Source organism: Diabrotica undecimpunctata, chromosome 1, assembly GCF_040954645.1.
Source record: "Diabrotica undecimpunctata isolate CICGRU chromosome 1, icDiaUnde3, whole genome shotgun sequence".
Classification (NCBI taxonomy): Eukaryota; Metazoa; Arthropoda; class Insecta; order Coleoptera; family Chrysomelidae; genus Diabrotica; species Diabrotica undecimpunctata.
In genome coordinates this window covers 49,287,192-49,311,944 of record NC_092803.1, presented here as the reverse complement: position 1 = coordinate 49,311,944, position 24,753 = coordinate 49,287,192, and the positions used below count along the sequence as shown (strand labels likewise).

The 24,753-nt window shown below is 34.3% G+C and overlaps 1 protein-coding gene across 1 annotated transcript in view; it reads right to left on the bottom strand.

Moving 5' to 3' along the window:
- Positions 1 to 5,038: 5,038 nt before the first annotated feature.
- Positions 5,039 to 24,753, bottom strand: part of Scm (Polycomb protein Scm) — a 45,796-nt gene continuing 26,081 nt past the window's right edge. The window contains exons 4-6 of the mRNA XM_072542119.1: positions 23,978 to 24,396; positions 23,645 to 23,895; positions 5,039 to 12,789 (exon numbers count right to left, since the gene is read on the bottom strand). Coding sequence (XP_072398220.1) covers positions 12,658 to 12,789; positions 23,645 to 23,895; positions 23,978 to 24,396 — 802 coding nt within the window. The 3' untranslated portion in view covers positions 5,039 to 12,657. The remainder of the gene's footprint in view (positions 12,790 to 23,644; positions 23,896 to 23,977; positions 24,397 to 24,753) is intronic.

The following is a 24,753-nucleotide window of genomic DNA, read 5'->3' as shown; positions in this document are numbered from 1 at the left end:
CCAAAAAATTAAACTGACCGTCTGTAGAATGCTAATAAGGCTATTTAGATATTTGGCAGAAACGTGGACACTACACAGAATGGTTAAGAAATTCTAAGAAGAATATATGAAGTAAAAGAATAAGCACAGCCAGAAAAGTTTTAAACCTAAAGAGGACCAGTCATATGACGAAGCAGAAGAACACCGAAACATGGAAGTATCAGATACAAAAAGAGTTGCTGGAGATTGGGTGAATGAAGAATTGATCTAATTGGCTCATAATGAACTGTAACACAGCTCATCACAGATAATGATGACGTAAGAATTCTTTCTAAATCACCTTTTAAGAAACTATAATAATTTTACATGTTATTTACTTTCTATAAGGTTTTGTTACTTGGTAGTACAAAAAAATTGTTCTATTAATTTAATTTTAGACATATATTATATAATTTAAAGTAGATGGCTTTAAAACGATAAGATCAATATTTTAGCGTTACTCGGACGACAATATTAACTTAAACTTCCAAGGAGACGAGGTTTCGCACACCATCGCCGACATGATATTATTGTTCAGAGACCTCAAAAATCTCTGAGTAATGAGTTTGCACTTATTTTGTATAGAATTTCCAAAAAACTGTAGACAACGAAGCCCAGTACACCAGGTGCCTCGAAGAACATCGCCGTCATGATATTAGTCACCTCAAACCCCCCCCCCCCCCCGAGTAGTAATATTGAACTCATTTCCGTCAATTATTTCCGATTTTCAAATTTATCATTTTTAAACGCACTTTCCTTGTTCAATAATGCAATTTTCATTTCCACATCATTATTTTTGTTCAAAATATTTCCTGACATTCACAAATCGAATGCGAGTTTCATTGAGATCCATGCAACTACAAATTTCGGTACGTTTATTGCTTCATTGCCTCGCCTATAAAGAAAAAGACGAAATCTTCGTTTCCATAATTGAAATGAATTTAAATTTAGTCGCTGTTTGCCGCTAGATCATATAAGCACCGAAGATAAAATATAGAATGGTCGTTCTGACTTGTACTGATTATAATCTCAAACCTCACTATTTTGTTTGCGACTCATCTTTTGTGCCCGAAATACAAACAAAAAAAATTGTAGATTGTGTAAAAAATGTTTATACTAAATTATCCAGATCATCCTTATGGAAAACATTTTTTAGCTTTAGTTTGTAAAAATGAATTTTTTAATGTTGTACTTTAGAAAAGTTATTGAAAATAATCATTGAACACAATATGGTATGAGATGCACTCCCAGGAGAAGGAGAATGTACTATATAGGCACGACTTTTTTAATGTACAAAAAAAAGTAAAAGAAATAAGCAACATATTTAAAAAACGACTTCCCTCTGTACTTATTGACAATAACAACAAAATTATTGTAAATGAGAACGAAATAAGAAAATGGCACCTCTATATATCAGGTGTTACTATTTTAATGGGAATAAGCCACAATTGAAGTTTAAAATAAGTTTATTGACGTTTCAATTTCCACTTCGGAAAACGTTCTCAAAATACAAACAAATTTTGTTTTTTATTTGATGAAAAATTCTTCTAATAATTTAATTTTATCTGACTCATTTATATTGACAATTCAGACATAGGTACATTAAACATTTTAAAGTAGAAGACTTTAAAATGATAATGCCAGTATTGCTGAGTTGCGCTCCTGGGGCGACTTTATTGTAAGATAGTTCATTCGATTATATGAAATCAACTTTAACTTGAGAATATCCATCAGAAAAATCAAAAAAATTTTTAAATAACATACATATAAAATCAAAATTTGTTGTTGAATTAGAGTAAATTAAATGTAAGACTAAATACTTATCATGTCGGGATAGTATTATGAGGTTTTTTAAAGACGAATCACATGCTGCAATATCCGTAATCGATAGAAACTCTAAGAAGAATACATTTGGCTAGTTTTTACAAATTTTCTACGATAATCCGACTGAAACTTTTTCTTTCAAATGTCGACTGACTGTCGTCTGGTTATGTTTTTTAATCTTTTTTTATATTAAATTACACATGCTATTATAGTTATGTTTTCTTATAGTGGGAAAGGTTTTTGTAGAATGTACATATTTGTATGTCTTAATATTAGCAGGAACCTCCAATGAGCATAATTTGCAACTGTTGGTACCCACTTATGTGCTCTTGTTACTAGCCTTTATATGTACTCTTAAACACTTGAAACTGTCGATTAATTCAACAAATGCTTGTTTTTAAAATACTTTTGTTTGCTATCTTGAGCAAATATTTGGTTTTAAGGCAATGTTTTTTCTTTGAGCATTCGACTTTCTACGAAGCAATCACAAACGTGATTCGGCTAAAAGGAATAGACGAAACAAGCTGCAGATGGATAGACTTCATGCTGAAAAGTGGTGTCATATACCTCACTGAGGATACACTGTTAGCACAGGTAGTTAGAAGCCTGTCACACGAGTACTCTTCTTTCTTGTGGAGCTACTGGGAATAGTTCACACCATAAGCTCACGAACACCTATAAATGTTTCTCCAGCTATCTTCTAACACCTGTCAACTCAAAAAATATTTACCCCATGCACCCAATTGTTTAATCTATATATAATTTTATCAGGAGTTTTATCTTTACCTACCAAGGAGTTTCGACATCATCTAGGTACTCTCCCATACCTGTCATATAACGTGGTTGTGAGCCAAGAATATGGAGGGAGTGTTTAACGTTTAAGGAGATCCTCGTGATGATGACGGTGATGAAGCATGACAGGGAGAACTTTACCTTCGTTGTGCAGCGTACATGCGACCAAGTCGAGGAATGGATAAAACTGCACGGCCTAGATCTGGCTACGTGTCACAGGGAGGCCATAATTCTGAAGGGGCCAAACAAAAAGAGACGGAATAATATTCGAATGTGCAGGAGAGAGAGTGGTTCCAAAAAAATGCGTAAGATATTTAGGTGTGACTTTGAGTCATAACGGAAGGTGTGAAGAGCACGTGAATGTAGTGACTCACAGAGCTGCGGCGACATCAGAGGAGAGCTCAAATCTGCGATAAGGGTCCTTCATTCTATTGTGCAATCGATCGAAGGCACATCATCCGAGCTGATAGGAAGAGGCTGTTGAGTGTGGCATGTACATACAGAACGGTGTCTGCCTAGGCTCTGAGAGTTATCACCGTCTGTATTCCGATGCACGTGCTAGTAAAGGAAAGAGGAAGAGTATACGAGAGAAGAAATGAAGACATAGCAAGGGACACATTTAAAAAAAGAAGAGGGGAGAGGTCCATTATGGCGTGGAAAGACAAATGGAGCGAGATAAGGAGGGTGGCGCAGTGGACGAAGTCGCTGATTCCTAATCTGAGAAGATGGATAGACTGCGAGCATTGGTGTTTGTACTATTACATCCTACCGTGAATGCTCCATGGTTGTTTCAGGGCATATCTTTACAGATTCGGAAAGGCAGAAAGTGTCAAATGCTTGTACTCGGAAATATCGGACACTGTTTTACATACTCTGTTGGTATGCAATAGATGGATAGCCAAGAGAAACCTGCTTGAGAGGTAGGATGAGATCAGTAACAGAACTGGTGGAGGAGATGCTTAGGTCGTCGGAGAGCAGTTCAGAGATATGTGGAGAGAAAGGAACAGGAAGAAAGGCGACCCGACCTGAGACAGGGTGCCCAGGAGTAAGCAGCAAGATAAGGGAGAGTGAGATGTGGCAAGATTGAACACGAGTAGGGAGGGGGAGAGGGATAAAAGGATTAAGCACTCCCAGCGAGAAAGAGAAATTATGTGAATGCCGTATTGACGTTATGCCTCAACCGGCTGGTTATTGAGTAACGGCTGAGAGGGGTGTTTTTTTAGTAGGTAGGTCTCTGGCATTGATGACAATGGTGTACGAACAACCCATGCGGTCTCGGAAATCGTCTCAGTGAACAAAAATCCAAAACGTCACTCTAACAGCCTTAAACTTAATTTTGATCAAATAAAAGAACAAACAAACATGGAATGTTGGATACGCCAAAATTGACGACATGCCCCTGAAGATGCTCTAGGAAGCGAAAGTACTTGGGCAAGATTTAATTAACAAACTGTGCTGTATATCTGCCTTTTATTTGATCAAAGTTCATTTATTCGAGCTTTCAACCTTATATCAATTTAAATTTAATTTCTGATAAATTTACTGGAATAGACTGCCATCCAAATTGAAAGAAATACAACCACACATAGATACATTTTAAGCTCCGCATATGTGCAAAAAATTAGATTCTTTTACACTTAGTAAAGTAAATCTAAGTAATTCATTAACTGATCTGCCCTATACCATCAGCTTTCTCCAGGCTGTAAACAAGTTTCAGAAAATTTAAATATACATGTAGGTACTTTTAACCTCATATTGTACTGTTAAATTTTTTATGTAATCTCTTGTATATTTATTGTGTCTATGTCAATGGTCGCTGTAATCGGGACCAATTCAATAAAAAAACATATTTTCACATTTGGATGAATTCAACGCTATAACTTACATATTTGTCTCGAACTGCATGAAGTAATTCTTGATATGAACAAATCACAACAATAAGTAGGGCTCTGAAAATAAGTATATGCCAATACTTTGGCTATCTTCATGGATTTTCTGTAGAGTGAACTGGATTTAATTCAATGCTTTTAAGTTTATTCAAGAACTACGGAGCAACGACTGGCATTTTTTTTACACTCTGATGTATTGTTTCGACTTAATAAATACTTTTATTTTAGTATTTGTATGAATTTCAAATGATAAATGTTGTGTAGTAAAAGTCATAAGGTTTAGTTTCATTAAAACTCTATTTTTATCTTAATATACAACTTGAGGAATAAAAAACAAACGTTATTAATGCAATAACAGTAAGCTAGAGATCTACTAAAAGTAGAGAATACAGTTTTATTCATTAAATATAATTAAAAGTAAACTGAACATGGTTAATTGCTTGATGCAAAAGTGCAGAAGATGGTTCTTTGATTCATTAACAACATAATATACAGAAAATTTTTTTTTTTTTCAAAAGTATTTAAGGCAAACCTTAGATGTTAAATAGTTTATTCTAATCTGAATGAACTAAACTAAATCTGCATTCTTTGCTGGGTTTTCAGTATCAGCCAAATACAACCGACTTGGAAGATTTCTCAAATGCTCCCTATTAAATATCACCTACTATGAAAATCTTTTCTCTTACAGACGTTTTACAAGAAATAAAAATATTAAAATCTCGTAAGGCACCACAACATGACTTTATAGTAGGAGAAATTCTAAAGGATCCACTATGGAGTGACATTTAGGAGAAATTGGTATGATGTACTATAGAAACAATGTGACGATACTAGTACAATCAGAGAATGATCCGATTTTCCAAAAATAAACTAGCTAATATGATACAATTATCGTATGGAATTTTCTTAGTTATTTTATGCAATTTCATTCATCAACTTTTTTTTATTCGAATGACAATGAAATTAACAGCTCACTTTTTTCTGTATTGTAAATTCATTACTAAAAATTCTAAATAGGGAAACTCGATCTGATCATTTAATATATAATAATTCATAGTATCATACATACTCAAAACAAGAAAAGAGCGACAAAGAAGCGTAGAAGTAACACAATCCTTTGTGATGTAAGAATTATTATACAATGTGTCCAATTAAGTCTGCACCACATGGGAAACTTTTTTATTTTTAGTTTTATGAAAAAAAGTTATTCTTTATACAAAGGTCCGTATGATCTAAAACCTAGAATACAATCAACAGCTATTACATTTTTTCAGACATATAAGCGGTTTTTAAAAAACATGAATTTTATGTAAGAATTAATACCCACAATTCATCTTTTTTAACAAACATCGTATATAACTAAAAAATATTGTTCTGAAGCTATTTTCTTGTGGAATGTTAAAGTAATTACTATTTAAATGGGAATAAGCCACAATTAAAGGTTAAAGTACGTTTATTGACGTTTCAACTTTCACTTCGGAAATCGTTGTCAAAATACAAACATTAGTAAATTAAACAATTTTTTTAATAAAAAAAAAAAAATATTTGTTTAATTTACTAATGTTTGTATTTTAAGAACGATTTCCGAAGTGGAAATTGAAACCTCAATAAACGTACTTTAACCTTTAATTGTGGCTTATTCCCATTTAAATAGTAATTACTATGTATAACTAAAAAAATTTAATATTTGATGATTATATCCATAATATGGTGACTTAACTGGATACACTGTATATCTTGCAATGGCAGGACAAGTACAAAGGCCATCAAGACTAGTAATAAAAGAACAACCATCACCCGAACAAAAAATGCCCTACTGGAAAACGGAGACAGATATGAAAAGTTGACAGTCTCTTTGTTAATATTCTAAAAAGAAAAAGAAAATAAAAGAAGAAAATAAATGAAAGAAGAAAAATAAAGGGCAATGAAATATTTGCGGTATAAATATATAAAAATTACTTTTGTATTACACTACTATAATATATTGTAAAATAAATATAGATGAAAATAAAAATAATTATGTATAGAATACAATTCAGTTTTTTTACTTTTTAGCGCAATTTAGTTTAAAAAAATCAAAAAACCACCATAGTATACAGAAAACTGTAAAAATAGGTAAACACTAATATCTTCTCCTTATTCTTAAATCTAAACATAGTCAAAGTTTCTTATTTACACTAACATCTACATCATCTGTTTTACTCAAAAATATAATCAATCTTTTGTCATATCCACATTTAAATAACTCTTTTAGGTTAACCAGATTTTTTCCAACTAGACTACTAGGCTAACTGCTGTACAGCGCTAAGTTGAGATAAACAACTTAAATAACTAACAGAAAATCTTTAAATATCACAAATATATAGGGAAAAGTGGAATATAACTCTTTTTTAACAGATCTGATTGGTTGATGAAAGGAAAATTTAAATTTGAAGCTTCCATAGTATTATGCATGGGTCATGCTACATTGCGTGCAGCTTTTTTTCTTTTGGCACATTTCCCATTTCCATAGACCAATTAATAGAACCTTGAAATTCGTTTGTACACGTTTTTATTTGTAATAATAAAAATATTAAAAGGTTATCCACCTTATTCGCTTGGTCTGGTACCATATGACGTTTATCTCTTACCAAAGGTAAAGCCCCCATCAAAAGAAGCAAGACTTCGGGCCATACAAGTTGCGAAAGAAAAAAAAAACAGGAAAGAAAAAGCTATTTTTTAATGCGCTCTATTGATTGAAGCAACTTTTACAGAAATAAATAAACAAGCAGTAGAATGAGAATGCACAGGAGAATTGATGAAACCGATAAATGACTATTAAAATATTTTAAAATAAATGTAAGAGAAGGCTGCCTACTCTAAAATATTTTTATTAATATATTTTAAACTATATTTCATTAGAGTATATGTTTTATGGGATTTATGTATTACAAACTTTAAACAAAGTATTAAAAAAATGTTTGTTTTCTATACTGGTCATCCTCGTCTCATGTATCGTTTTAAACCTATTCGAGACAGATGATTGTTTATTTTCAAATAGCATGGCTACAAACGCAACTTTGTGGTTTCAGAATACTGCAAAAAAGAGTTATACCAAAAAAATACTTAATCTACAATGCGATACAATGTGGGATAATGAACTGGTGTAATCCAGAAAAATATTTTAAACTTTCAAATATCTTTAATAATCGAGCGCAGAGATCCCCACGTTACAATACAATACAATTCTATTTGCAAGTGAGAATCCGAACACACGTATTATATAATGCGAGTCTAACATCTCCCAATATTTCTGAACCATAAAACTCAAAGTAATAAATAAATGAATAACTGACATGGATAACTAAACTAAGGCAACTTATGACCATTCTGTGACAATTTTATATAGGCTCATGTGGCAAGTAATACCTCATTTCACCCTTTTCTGACATCTACATAATTATTAGTTTCAGCACAAAATTCCCAAGATATTCATTTTAATTATTAGTTAAGCAATAATTGCCGCATCTTGTTTTCTGAACAATAAAACTTAATAAATTAACAATTTTTTGGATTATAACTAAGGTACTTGTTCATAGTTTTTATATTATTAAGTGACGTGACAATAAAAATAGCGGATTTTCGCCATATAATACGGTTATTTTGAATGGAATCAGAAAATTTTAAACCGGTATTTGTCGCTATATGAGCACTTTTTCCACATGTTGGTTAAATTTGTAAAATTTTTATGTCAACATTTTACCTGTTATGCTAAATTATAATACCTTAAGTTTATTTTATTGTCAATCTTAAGAGAAATCCCAGTGTAAATTCAACATTTGATTTTTTTGTACCATTTAATGTTAATACAGGGTGTCTCGTAATGGATTTAAGAGTAGGAGGCAGCTGACTGTGTAGATAGGTTGCGCGAGCAAGCGGATTTCAGGTACGATGGCACCGTGGCCAGCAGAGCAACGGGCGTTTATGGTTGAATCGTTATTTAAGTCGAACGATTCTTATACCGTCGAGCGTCGATGATTTTGTGTACATTTCAATATAAGACGTTTAGAAAATGCACCGTCGGCAACTTTGGTGAACAATTAGGTGAAAAGATTCCGAGTAACAGCTTCTGTCATAAATCACACACCAGCTGGTAGACCCAGATTCACGAGAACGCCAGATAATATTGACAGGGTACAACGCACTGTAAATCGTCATCCCAGGCGGTCGGTTCGTAAACATGCGCAATCATTGCAATTGACGCGCGCTAGTGTTCAACGAATATTGCGTAAGAAATTCAGCTTTGTCAATTTTTAAAGCCGGACGACCATTTAAAACGGAAAACTTTTGCTGAGACAATGATGAACAATTTTTGGAATGAAGGTAGTATCGAAAACATTATTTTTAGTGATGAAGCCCATTTCCATCTTAATGGATATGTGAACAGAGACAATTGCCGATATTGGGCCCAAGTCAATCCGCGGCAAAAACATCAATGACAATTACACTCCAAAAAAGTGACCGTATGAAGTGCCATGTCCGCCTGGGACATAATAGGGCCGTACTTTTTTGAAGATGACGCAGGACGTACGGTTACTGTGAACAGCGCTCGCTACTTCACCATGATTCATAATATTTTACGCCAATGCTTACTACCTTAATACAGTTCCCTCGCTATGATGTCAACGGAACGTGGATTGAACAATATGGAGTCACAGCACATACTGCAGCAATCTCGATCAACGCAGTTACAGAACTGTTTCCTGGCACGGTTATTTCCATTAATAGAGATATTCAGTTTCTTCCACAATCCCCAGACCTAACCCCCTTAGATTTTTTTCTATGGAGGTACCTAAAGAATATCGTCCACATCAATCCAGTACCAGAAACGATCTAGAAACTGAAAGACCGCATTACCAATGCTATACCTGACATACCCATTCAGTTTTCCGCAGCTTGCGCTCTAGACTAACAGCCTGTTACGAAGAAGAATAAGTTCGCATTTTTAACGTACCTAACAAGTGTATTAAAATTCTTCTACAATGATTTGAATGTTTGTTTTATTCCTTTAAAACCTTAAATCCATTATGAGACACCCTGTATAACTTTGTGGGAGTTGTACATCCCTAAATAAAAAAAATATATAATTTTTAAACCATTTTACCATCGTTTGCTAAAACATCCGGACCCCACATTAGTCCCGAAAATAGATCAGATGATTACACATAATATACTAATGTAGTATTTGAATAGAGTGACCACCTAGATGACTCACAACACAATGTCATTTGCTAGTATCTAAATAAGAAAAAAAAAAAAAAGGTTTTTACATATTTTTCACAATGTGAGAAAAGTGCTGATGCACGACGGATCACGTTACTTATTTAATGGTGAAAACCGTCTCGTCAACTATGTAGCTGACAACCAGCATGCGAATAAGAAATTTCTTGCCATATGATATAACTTAAAATTATCTTACAAAATGGCCACCGTCCGCCATTTTATTGATAGTTATTAAAACGTTATAAAAATATCAACAACTACTGCCTGCCCAAATCCACTTTCTCTCTGACCTTGAAGCGCGCAGTGGTTTTTGATAGATTGTCTCCGCTTTTCTCTCAGCGGAGACACAATCGTTTCTGTCCTTGTTGGCATGCTCTCTCTTTGCGCATATTCCGGCTAAATTGGAATTGGGCCCTTTGTACTTAAGTCTAGCAACCAAGAAGTTTATTAAAAATATATTTTGGGGACGGGAGACGCTGTATATATATATATATATATGTATATATATATATATATATATATATATATATATATATATATATATATATATATATATATATATATATATATATATATATATAGACACACACTATATTGTTTGTACAAAAAGTAATGTAATTTATTAAAAACCGAAAAAATAAGAATAAATACATAAAAAGTCTCTCTGCGTTATTTTGGCTTATTACTCCAGTTCTGTTTAATAGAAATTATAATTTATAAATACATTTTTTTGTGTGATGACTTACAACTTGATTTATTCGAAAAAGATATGTAAAATTAAAGACCAAAATAATACCAAATTACATTACTTTCTTTAGACACTGTATATATTATTGACTTTATAAATTAAAAAATATCATGCATTGATATAAACATGAAACCCACATCAGAAAAAAATAAAACCCATACTCATAAAATATAACAAGGCAAATAAACATAGAAAAACTAAGTGCTTAGGTACCCAGTATTTAAACTATTGGGAACACGACTAAATATTAAAATAAAGGGCTAAGATTCATAGGAACTTATATAATTAAATAATGTTTTAATATATTTTTATAAAATATTTTAAACACGTCTTATAAGTATGCAAACATTTGGAGAACTGCTATCTCGTAGAAGGCGGCAATCAAAAGATCTGTGTTACAATCATTGGTGGCCAAGTTATATATCTATCTATATATATCTTATTTTCCTACAAAAACCGTTCCACGTCACACAGTATAACGCATTATTCACGGCGTATACATATACAGGGTTGGAAGTGCAAGAAAGTCTCGTGGTCTTAAGACAGATCATATTTAAACAGCTGGCGGTTTATACCCAGACCTCTACCTACCCATAGTACTATACTATTAGATATCTGCCTATTGACTGAATTACACTTGCTCTGGTATGGGTTCCTTCGTGAACGAGCATAACATTCAATTTAATTTCGAATTATTTTTATTTATTTTGACTTATACAATTCATATTCTCAATAAAATGAAATTTACAGAAAAAATGTTTTTAAGTTTCGTACTCAAAAACAATCAATAATTTACATTAAATAGCATTGAACAAACAATATGTAATAGATTTCTAATTTGTGGAGTGCAAATGACAGTTTAGGAATTGGTACTACTGTTTACAGGGTTGCTATATGTACTTTTGTTAATACCACAAAGCTTTGTGTAACATAAACAAATTTAAATAGTAATTACTTTTTGTATTTCTGTCTACAAAATGCCTACCTAATCTCAGATATTTAATTTTATAATCCCTAATGTTTGGAGGGACACGAAAACGTTTTTGGCGGAGAACCATGAACTGTGCATGGTGATAAATTCCCTTTAAACAGAGTAATGGAAATGCTCCTACACCCAGAAGTATTTTCTTAACAAGTCTATCATATCATGTAGAACACAACTAAAATATAGGCATATCTGTTTTCAAATATGATAAACTTAATCACCAACAATTTTTTTATCATTCATTTATTGAATAAATGTAATTGAAATGAGCTTACATTTTCATCATATCATTAAATCCCTCTTATCCCGATAATACGACAATACTGTGCGAAAAGTCAACGTCATATATTGCGTGCAACGAATTTAGTGGGAAAAACAATAGCAATTGGCTCTTATTCGTAAAGAGAAACAAACGTCACCTGGTACCATAGTAAAGTGACATGTGCCCAGCTCTCACGTGATTTTTTGGCGTATACATTTTTAATGCAATAAAATTTATTAAACAAATAAAATAAAAGAGCTTTTGAAAAATAATTTTTCTTGTATATGTTACCGTTTGTGAAATCATACCTCAGCAAATTAAAACAGAATTTCTTATTGTACGTTTATAAAGAAGGAATATACAAGTAAAAAAATAAAAAATACGGCAAAAAAAGAAAAGTAAATAAAAATATATGTTAAAAGAGAATAAATCAATTCGTATTGTATAAGCAGAGCTAATTGCATAAAAATATTGCCTTAAATAAAAAAGGGAACTGGATATATCGCTAAACAATAATGTTACGGCAACATATCCCCGATCACAAACATCCTTTATAAAAAAAAGATGAGCGATTTAAAGGTAACAACGAACGAAATGTATATTGTGATGCAACAACTCAGAGGTTACAATTTCCATTTCTCAGGTTTCAAGGTATACTTTATAAAATTATGTAGAGGATAAAACACTACTACTATGATACTTAGCCCTTTAAACACACTCCTTCTGGAGGAAAACAGTCGTATTTTACACACTAAAAACATCTCAAAACATATTTCCATACATACGAATCTCAAAACTACATAATGACAGAGAAAATAAAATGTGTAAAATAACAACTAAATCATACTTTGCAAGTATGGAAAAATGTTTATCTTTCTTACAATAAGTGTCTTCTACCCTTAAGTCTAGAAACAAAATTGCAAATTTTGAGAGCCGGGCCTAGTTTCAGGCCCATGTATTTCATCATCATATCCGAGTTTAGGAGCAAAAAGGCCTTGCCGTCGATTTCCTAGAAAAATAATTACAAAAGTTTATTATGTATTCTTTGTATCTGTTTATTTTATGAAGATTAAAACCCACAACATTTGGGAAATTTTATATTTTTTTATTTATTTTTTCAGCTTCCTTTATGTGAATTAAATTAAATGGATTATCACGTGTACTGAGAAGCTATACTATAACAATTTTCAATTGAAGGTGATTCATTGGCAACATCACTCTTAAAGCAAACAACCCATATTCCCCTTATCAACTTTTCAGAGGCGTACCCAAATAATATTTTAATTATTTATTATTTATTTAAACTTTACGTAAAAATATTAAATCTAAGACCGATATAATTATTAAATTATCATGTGTGCTTTGACGAGTATCTTACAGTTGTCTACCAAAATAAAGTAAAATTTTATTGTTAATATAGAGTGCTTAAAAAACAGAAATCTTTGCAAAATAATTATTATATTCCATTTATATAGAAGGAGAACTAAAAAGCAAAGAAATAATTTCCAAATTATGCTTATGAAGTTTCGGAATCCAGCGACTCGTCCGAAGAGGAATCTCCAATGACACTTAAGTATATTATTAATTTGTCGAAAACAGTGTCTACCATCCTGTCCAATCTCCACATTTTCTCTTCTTCCTTGATCAGATGGGCTACGGCATTAGCAATCTTCTTTCCTATCCGTTCCATTGCAAGTGTTCAGCAGTCAACAGTGCAAAAGCCGTCCCTGCACGGACCACAGGGCGCATGCATCGAACACTAGCGACAACGACACCACGCGTAGCTGTCAAGCAGAAATAAGACATTCTTTTTTGGTTTTGTTAATTTTAAGTTTTTATAAAATTATTATAATAAAAGTGTTAGTGTATTATAATAAAAGTCAGAATAAATATTTTTTATACAAGGAATACAGTCCACAATACTTCTGAAGGCTCAGAAATAAAAACTTTATTCATGGTCATTCGAACGGATTTTATCAACAAGCAACAAGTGTTAGTGTATTTTTTATCGGCAAGTGAAAAAGTTAACATGGCATGGTATGTGGTGAGTACACATTTCTCATTCCTATAATACCTATCCTGGAATAAGAGAGATATTAATTTGTGTCACAAGGTTATTATAATTTCGGTTTGTTAGGATTTATTAATAGCAAGCTTTAAACTTTATTGATATTATACATAGTCGATGCAATGGATCAGTTAACAGTTTTAAAAAGAAAGCGTGGTATCTTTAAGGCACAAATTACAAAATTTGATTCATTTATAAGCAGTTTTACTCACGATAAAATAGTAGAATTACAAGTTAGGGTTGACAAATGCAAAGAATGGTGGAATGATTTTGATCAAATACAAAGTGAAATTGATTTATTAGACACATCAGAGGAACAATTACAAGAAAGGTTAGATTTTCAGGATGCATATTTTAAACTAATAGCCTCTGCAGAAATTATATTAAAGAATGAAGTTAATTTAAACGATACTATAGCAAACTCAGGTCACAATACTAGTTTAGATCGAAATAGCTTAAAAAATGTACGGTTACCACCACTGGAGGTTCCAACTTTTAATGGTTGTTATCAACATTGGTTAGAATTTAGAGATAGTTTTACTAGTATGGTCATAGAAAATTCTGATTTAAATTATGTTGACAAGCTTCACTATTTAAAAAGGGCTTTAATAGGGGATGCCCAGGATGAACTGGAGCAGCTAAAAACTACTAGCAAAAATTTTACTATAGCATGGCAACTTTTATCTGAAACATATGAAAAGAAAAAACTTATTGCACGTGGTCATATTGAAGCTATATATGAATATCCAAAAATAACTCAGGTAAATAGTTTAGAATTAAAGAAATTGTCAGGTTGTATAAAAAGAAATTTAAAGTCACTAGGTATGTTAGGTTATCCAGTTGAACATTGGGATGTTCTTTTACTTTGTACCATAGAGAAAAAGCTTGATTATTACACAAATAAGGAATGGCAAGAAAAGGGTCCAGTTACCGAATTTTCTACGATACAGGAATTCTTAGCATTTATAGATCATAAAGTACAACACTTACAAAATTCAGAAGGGAATAAACAAGATATAGAGCAAATATCAAAGGAAACAAAAAAAGGGTGCAAAAAATGACATTATCAAAGTCATTCATTGCAACGTCCAAACAATGTGCACTTTGTAATTTACCGCACTATTTTTATTCATGTAAAAAATTTCATAATTTATCAGTGTCAGCTAGAAGACAAGAGGTAACAAAATCAAAAGCATGTTGGAACTGTCCAAAGGATGGACACTTAGTACAACATTGTACATGGGGAGGTTGTAAACTTTGTGGAAAACGACACAATACTCTTTTACATATGGATGGTAAATTTATAAACAATTCTCATTTACAAACAAATGCAACTCAACTCAACGGATCAAAGGTTGAATCACAAATTTGTGGTATATCTACCCAGAAAGAAACACACACACAGGGAAATGGCATATCTAATCAGGGAAAGGAAGTACATATTCAGGGACAAGGTGCATTCCATAATAATTCAATGGAAGGTACATCTCAATTAAACTTTTTGGGTCAGACAGGTTTTTTGGAATCACATTCGGGTGATATAGGTCAGACATGTTTTTTAGAATCACATTCGGGTGATATAGATCAGGATTCAATTAATTTTTTAAATCATTCTAAGCAAGGTATATCATACAGATTAAAAACTGATATTTTACTTTCAACGGCCTTAGTATATATGCAAGACAAATATGGAATTTTGCATGAATGTAGAGTTTTATTGGACTCAGGTTCACAGTCAAATTTTATATCACGTTCATTTTTTGAAAAATTACAATTACGGGCAGATAAGGTACACATTCCGGTTAAAGGTTTAGGTCAAGGTATAACAAACATTTCTCAGGCATTAAACGGGACACTTTTATCAAAGTTTAGCAATTATCAAACAAATGCATTTTTATTGGTAATTGATAAAATTTCTGACAATTTACCAACTTCGGATTTAAACTTGGATTTTATAAATATTCCTAAAAACATTGTACTTGCAGATGAAACATTTGGGGTTTCAAAACAAATTGATGTATTACTGGGAGCATCAGTTTTTTGGCAATTATTATGTGTGGGTCAGATAAAACTTGGCAAGGATCAACCAATTCTCCAAAAAACTAAGTTGGGATGGGTTATTTCAGGGCCAGTTAGTCAATCAATTAAGGTTAGCAACAATTCAGTGGTATGTAATTTTTCGTCTAATGTTTTGGAAAACCAAATTGAAAAATTTTGGTTAATAGAAGAATTTGGTGCAAAAAAGGTTATGTCCAAGGAGGACATTTATTGTCAAGAGTTGTTTGAAGCTAGCACGATTAAAAATGAAAACGGTCATTTTGTTGTTAAATTACCAACAAGGTCAAACATTTCTGACTTTCTTATTCTTAGTAGGAGATTCTTATAGTAATGCACAAAAAAGATTTCAATTATTGGAAAATAAATTAAATAAAAATTTGGAAATGAAAATTAAATACCATGAGTTTATGCAGGAATATATCCAGTTGGGGTTTTGGCATTTAAACACCACGCTTGACAGGCGGGTTGGTGAGTTGGTTTGGGAAATTGGTAGGATAGTAGGTATTGGGTAGGAATGGGTTTAGGACATGATTTCTCTCCATAGGAGTTGAGAGACAATCAAGGCTCGCGTAGGGCAGGGTCGCATCCCTGAAGTAAGTCTATCCTCCACTGGGATTGTGGAGGAGTACTTACCCGCTACCGCATAGGCCTGATACAGAGGCGAATAGGCCTGACATGGGCAGCATTTGGCAAACTAAGCCATATTCTAAAAAGTTCAATTCCCATGTGTCTCAAGCGAAAAGTTTATAACCAATGTGTTTTGCCTGTACAAACTTATGGAGCAGAGACTTTAACACTCACGCAGAAATCTGCGAATAAACTAAGAGTTACACAACGAGCCATGGAACGTGCAATGCTGAATGTGAGCCTCCGAGACCACATAACAAACCGACAAATCAGGCAAAGATCAGGAGTTCAAGACGTCATCGAAAGAACCACGAGACTTAAGTGGAAATGGGCAGGACACTTAGCCAGAACACAAGATGGACGATGGACAAGACGAATTATGGAATGGAGGCCCAGAAATTATAAAAGAAGCCGAGGACGACCACCGACTAGATGGACCGACGACATAAAAAGAGTAGCGGGAAACTGGCTACAAGCGGCCCAGTGTAGAGAACACTGGAAAGAACTGAGGGAGGCCTATGTCCAGCAGTGGACGGGATTGGCTGATTGATGATATCCAGTTGGGTCACATGTCAAAGGTTGAAGATAAAACTGACTTCAATTCAGAAACATCCAACTACTATCTTCCACATCATGGAGTTTTAAAGGAAACGTCTTTAACTACAAAATTAAGGGTAGTGTTTGATGGGTCAGCTAGAACTGACAGTGGTTTGTCATTAAATGATGTTCTAATGGTCGGACCAAAATTACAAGATGATTTAATGTGCATTCTTCTTCGTTTTCGAAAACATAATGTAGTTATAGCTTCAGACATCGAAAAGATGTATCGACAGGTTTTTGTTTGCAAAACTCAGCAAAAAATCGGTTGCCTCTAAAGTCGGTTTTACGGGCGAAGATTTTACGTGACAACGTCTTTTTCTCGGTAGAATATTTATTGATATGAATATTATTAAATTGCACAATAGGAACAAGGAATTGAATGAAAATAAAAATTGCACAAATTTTAACTATAGAAATATATTTTGTTTACTAAAACATTGTACATGTAAACTTAAACTTAACTAATTTCTATTTGAGTGATTTTCACCGATTCAACGCGCCTAATTCTCTAGTGCTGCGCGCGCAGCGGACCGATCATGTTTGAGTGGGAGAGAGACGCAAGGCATTCGCCGGTCCGGCGGGCCTCTCTCTCGTTCGGTGACTCATCGTAACAGACGTGAGCGGGCGTTACACTTTTTCATGAGTGACTCCGAGCCACAACCTAATTTAAGACGTTGTCACGTCAAAAACTACAACAAATATTATGGAGGTTTTCGGATGAGCAACCAATTGAGACATACAAGCTGAAAACGCTAACATATGCTGCTGGACCGGGACCGGTCCAGCAGCATTTTTGGCTACAAGAAGCTTACAACAATTAGCTCATGAGAATCAATTGAACCTGCCTCTGGCTTCCCAGGTGATTTTAAAGGATTTTTATGTTGATGATTTGCTTACAGGAGGGAGTTCAATTGAAGAAGTAAAATCATTAAAGGATGAATTAAATAATATTTTGTGCACAGCAGGATTTTCACTTAGAAAATGGGTATCAAACAAACCTGAAATTTTTGATGAGGATATTCAAATAAAGGGAGACATTGAACATTGAACAAAGGTTAGCAAAAGAACAGTTCTGTTTTTAGTTTCACAGATATTTGATCCTCTTGGACTAGTAGGGCCAGTTATAATTAAAGCTAAATTAATAATGCAATCACTATGGCAATTAAAATTAAATTGGGATGAGTCTTTACCTTTAGATTTACACACAGCTTGGAACCAGTTTAGGGAATCAATTGCAGATTTGGAGAAAACTCACATTAGCAGGCAAGTTTTGTGTTCTAATCCAATTAATAGACAATTACATTGTTTCAGTGACGCTTCAGAGTCTGCTTATGGCGCAGCACTCTACATTCGGTCACTGGATCAAGGTGGTTCTTGCTTAGTTCATTTATTATGTGCGAAATCAAGGGTAGCACCCTTAAAAACAATATCTTTGCCTAGATTGGAATTGTGTGGTGCTTTATTGGCTGCCAAATTGGCATCGGAGGTTATCGCAACAATAGGTGTTAGCTTTGATGAGGTACATTTTTGGTCTGATTCAATGATAACTCTTTATTGGATTTTGGGTGAACCGTCACAATGGAAAACCTTCGTTGGAAATAGGGTGTCGGAAATACAAAGGCTTTCTAATGGATATAGCTGGCATCATGTTGACTCGCATGATAACCCAGCCGATATAATTACACGCGGATATGAACCAAAGTTATTAAACACTTCAAAATTGTGGTGGAATGGGCCATCATGGTTAGCTTCTCATAAATTGTCTTGGCCTACTAAGGCTTTGTCAAATTCACACATTTCTATCATACCTGACCAGAAGGTAATTCAAACATTTATATCAACTGTGCAATTTGCTGAAATTTGGAACCGATTTTCCAGCTTAGCTAAATTGCAGCGTGTTTTTGCATATATACTTCGGTTTGTCACCAATTGTAAATCATCTAATAATAAGACAACGGGTCCTTTTACTGTAGATGAAAAAGAAAGAAGTTTTTTCTGTTTGGTATATATGGCACAAAATGAAGTATTTCATCAGGAAATACAAACAATAAAAAAATCAAAACCAATACATAAATCGAGTAAAATCTTATCATTAAATCCTTTTCTTGATGATAAAGGCCTATTACGAGTTGGTGGACGTCTTCAAAAGTCAGAATTGTCTTTTGACCAGAAGCATCCAATCATAGTCCCGAACGGCCATGTATTAACTAAACTTATAGTGATATCGTATCATCATAAATACTTGCATGCAGGTCCACAAGCATTGCTATCAATAATTCGTTTAAAATTTTGGTTATTATCTGGACGTAGCACGGTTAGGCACATTCTGCATAAATGTGTTACTTGCTTTCGTGTCAAACCTACATTGCTTGTACCTCTTATGGGAGATTTACCTAAATCTAGACTTCTGCCTACAAGGCCATTTTATAATTGTGGTGTAGATTATGGGGGTCCCTTTGAATTGAAAACAAGCTATTTACGGAATTGTACAGTAGTTAAATGCTATATATGTATTTTTACATGTTTTACAACAAGGGCGACACATATTGAACTTGTATATTATGATTTAAGTACTAATTCATTCTTAAATTCATTTAAACGTTTCATTGCTAGAAGAGGTCTATGTAAAAATATGTATTCTGATAATGGAACTAACTTCGTTGGGGCAAATAATCATTTGCAGGAGTTATATTCATTTATGAATGATGCAACGGTAAAATCAAATTTTTTAGATTATTTTTCGGAACACAAGATTCATTGGCATTTTATTCCAGCTCACTCACCACATTTTGGTGGCATCTGGGAATCAACTGTAAAATCGGTAAAGTTTCATATACGGAGGGTAATGTGTAATAATAAATTTACATATGACGAAATGTATACTTTGATGACGCAAATTGAGTCTCTCCTAAATTCCCGTCCTTTATTACCTCTGTCGGAAAGTCCAGAAGACCTTGGTGTACTCACCCCTGGACATTTTCTAATTGGAGCACCACTTGTAGCACTGCCACAAGAAGAGCTAACTGAAATAAATCCGAATAAGTTGAAACGGTATCATCACCTGACTCAGATAATTCAGAGTTTTTGGGTACGCTGGTCACGTGAGTACCCCTCTTCACTTCAGCAGCGAACCAAATGGAGAACAGCAGCTGACAACGTGAAAATTGGATCATTGGTTATTATTCAAGAGGATGGTCTTCCTCCTACTAAATGGGAATTGGGTAGAATATTGCAACTACATGCTGGGACAGATAATGTTGTGCGGGTTGTGACTGTGCGTACTTCTAAAGGTGAATTCAAAAGGCCTTGTGTAAAGTTAGCCGTCCTGCCAATGGATGAACAATAATGGTTATGGTTTACAAGAAGCGTTGTTTGAAAGGCATCACTTAAGCCTTTCAAGGGGGGCGGCATGTTCAGCAGTCAACAGTGCAAGAGCCGTCCCTGCACGGACCACAGGGCGCATGCATCGAACACTAGCGACAACGACACCACGCGTAGCTGTCAAGCAGAAATAAGACATTCTTTTTTGGTTTTGTTAATTTTAAGTTTTTATAAAATTATTATAATAAAAGAAAGTCAGAATAGATATTTTTTATACAAGGAATACAGTCCACAATACTTCTGAAGGCTGAGAAATAAAAACTTTATTCAGCAAGTTCTAACAAACATTGGACATCAGAAATTTTATGTCACGTTTTCTCGAGATACGTAACCCTTTACTTGAGCCCAGATTAATTCTATTGGGTTTAACTCGCAATATTAAAAAGGAAGTTTTAAAATGATAATGCCTTTAGCATGAGCCATTGTATCTACAACATGCTGGCGATATCTATTACGATGCTATCTAATGACACTTATAAGCTCAACTTTAACCATGCCCTCGGAAAATAGAATTACTTTTTGTCCTAACCAACGCTGTTCACTATCGTCTAATAAGCCAATCTCACTACCCAGATGGGCGACAATCAATCGTTGTATTTTACCCATTGGTCCTCGTAGCCCTGTTGATAAACCATTTATAAACGATTGACGATAACTCGTTACAGTAGTATCTTGCTAGATCTTAGATATTGTGTGAACCATTCACCCACGTTTCGTCCAGATAATAAAACTTTTTGTGGCCAGAACGAACGAATCTCTCCAATAGAGCGAAGATATCTTCGTCGCCTTGTGACTAAATCTTCTCTTTCTATTTAGACAGATTTACGGGATCGTTTGGCATATATAAATTTTAAATCTTCTTTTATTATAATCGTCTCTTTGCTCATTTTTGGAATGAGATCATTCTCCATTATCTTTGTTCTAATGAATTTGAGGGTTGGGGACTCAAAAAAGAAAGAATGAATAGTAGTGCGTACAAAATTTTTCTGGTAGTCGTCTAATTTAATTTTTTTTCACAATGCGTTCAATTGTCGACACGGATATTCCCTTTAAAAATGAACACTGAGCTACAGCTTCCACTGTATCGAAGCAAACACAATAAAAATGACAGTGGTAAGCGCCGGTAAGAATTTACTTTTGACATTTAATATTGTTGTCGTTAGCTCTCAGTTCAAGTTGTAGATGAGTCAGCTTTAATTGAAAATTGTTATAGTATAGACCGAACTTGTAAAGAGGATAAACAAAATCGCAAAACCTATTAAACCATAAAATTCTCCCTCATTATTTACGAATCAACGAATCTTGGCACAACGATTTTTTGGAAACTGTATAAACTTTTGTAGTGTATTAAAGGGTTTTCTTCTCTTCTCATGGCGCCGTCTCCTTTCGAAGGTTGGCGTTCCAAATGGTAATTGTAGTTTTGGAAACTGCTACGCGAAAGGGTTTTAGAGATATCTTAATCTTAGTCTTACACGGGCCTTCTTACAGTGAAGTGTATTTCTTAATAACGATGAAAAAATATCAAAAGTCTGTTAAGATTGTTACATTGCTGTCAAACGAAGCAAGCCCAAAGGATGAATGTTAGTCGTTCAACTGTGTTAAGAAGTTACCAACGTTTTCTTGAGACCAGATCTCATCAACGGCGACCCAGTATGAGTGCCAAAAGTCATAGAAAAAGACTTAGACTTTCATTTGACTGTGAACATGTAAATAAAACAATGGACAATTCGAAAAAGTATTGTCTGCTGATGAGTGTAGAATATCAATTTACGGAAAATATGGTTGACGGTCTATAGAAGGGCTGAAGAACATTATGCTGTCTGCAATCATTCATACAAAGTTTCTTCTAGTAGTGGATCAGTTATGTTTTGGACAGGCATTTCTTTTAATGCATCATGGTTATGTATCTGCGAGTTAGGCTAGGCGCACACACATCTAATTTGGACGGTCGATAACAGTTCCATCGAACTTTTGTCGATGATGCTTTGCACGCACACTACACGACATTTATTCGATGAAGTTTGTTAATCCACAAAGGTTTGTTAGGTGGAGTATACAATAAACAACACAGAAGTACGTAGCAAAATGGAGCGACGTACCTTGAAGAGTGTCCAAAAAACGCAACTTGTCCTCTGGTCGGTCGACAAAGATCGATGTTTGTGCACTTTAATTTGGCACCGTTCGCCTTGGAAGGACGGCAACGATTACGACAGCCGTCCATGCAGTGGCAGTGATCAAACGCCACACGGCATCGATGCCGTGCCGTTTGGCGACCGATGTGTCTGCGCCAAGCGTCACAGCACACACATACATAACGGAACCAGTATAACATCGTGTCATATGCTGGGTAGATTGGCAATAATTTTCCGCTAATGCAAGATATTGCGAGACCATACACGGCAAGGATTGTAATAAAATATATTAAAAGACGTTGTTATTCCAAAATGGACTGGTTTGCTCAAAGCCTGGACCTTAATCCTATTGAGCTATATGGAGAATGTTCTGAGAGAAGACTTTAGATCAGATATTCACATGTGCTTCAAAAGGAAGGAGAGATATAGAGAGAGAGGGAGGGAGAGATAGTTTCAAATCAAATAGGAGAGAAACTAGTATGGACGCAGTTAAAAGAATTACAACTCTGAATGGGGACCTAGACACGATTCTTGACGTAATCGAGGACGTCCGCTAACAAGATGGTCGGACAACATCAAGCGCATCCAGTACAATTGGATTCATGGTGCTCAAGACCGGAAGCAACGGAATTATTTACGGGAGCAATATGTTTAGCAGTAGTCTCAAAACGGCTACTAAACTGCTACTTCCATCGAAATACAATATTTCAACCTTCTAATATCGTAATATTTATATTATTTTGTCATTGTTTTCTTAGTCAACAATTGAACCTTCCCTATGTTATTACGCTTTTCTATGTTGCTATTCTCCAAATCACGATATTTTGAGTTATGACATTATTGAAGCGGAGGTGCTATCCCAGTAAAGATTCAAATGGAATTTAACATGTACTTGCCATCAATCCAATATATTCAAATTATCTAAATAGCTGTTTATTACATTACATATTACATTGATGATGAATTAAAGGAGCTTTGTGAAACAATAACCAACTTACATGTTTTCGAAACAAGTCTGCATGTACTCCCAAGCAAGGATCCACCGATTCTATGAACTGGATAACCTCCTCGATACCCCACTCTCCAGTGGGAATTTTGTTCAAGCTCAAAACCGGCGACTCCGAAGAAATCGACGGTTCAGCTGGGGTGGTCGATGTGGCCGCTTCTTGTTCAGGTGGCTTGCGTTTCGGTGGTGTCGGAGCACTTTTTACATCACATGAGAGACAGTCTTTCACGGTTCGTTCCAAACCTAGACAAAAGTTTTTTGATTATATGTATTCCAAGCACGCTACTTTTAATTTTAAAATTGAAATAGTAATGTTGGTACTTACTAAATACATTCTGACAACATCCTAGCGCCTGCGCTAACGTCTGAAAAACTCCATTCAGATCGCTTGCCTTCACCAATTGCGGCAGTTTAATTGTATACGTACTCCCTTCATGAGTTATGACCATCTCCTCGCCTCTTAGCGCACCCAATCTAGCTAAAATGGTCTCTGACTTATGGGAGGCGTTGAGCACTTGGTTGACCAGCTTTTTGGCCAGATCTGACGGTGTGGCATCCTCTATACTTAATGCGAGCTGAGTGGTATCGATCAATGGACCTCCAGAACAGCTTTTACGGAAGTTGATGACGATTGGCGGCGGGGGAGGGGCTGATGTGTCCGCTTCAGGGGATTGAACTTCCGCAGCTGTTGAACTAACTGATGAAGTAGGTGGAGGAGCTGTGAAAGCTGGTCTGATTCTAAATCTAAAACGACAGGAAAATATTAATTTTCATAAATGGCCCTCAAATATTCACTAACACAAGATATTTAATTCTATCTGAAACTCCAATTTTCTCTGCAGGTTTGTGATTTCTTTTTTAAAAATTTTTAACTTTGGTTTTGTTTTAGATATTATAATAAATTTGGCAACACAAAAAAGTAAAGTTTATAAGTGTTTCAATTACATAAAATGAACCACTTAAAAGTTCATGGAATCATCATAAGGGTAGGTATATATATTTGGTTACAATGGGTCACTGTAGAATATATGTATGAAGATGAGGTCAACAAAGAATACAGTAAATTAAGTCTATTAAGTAAACACTGCAGTTATGGTATTG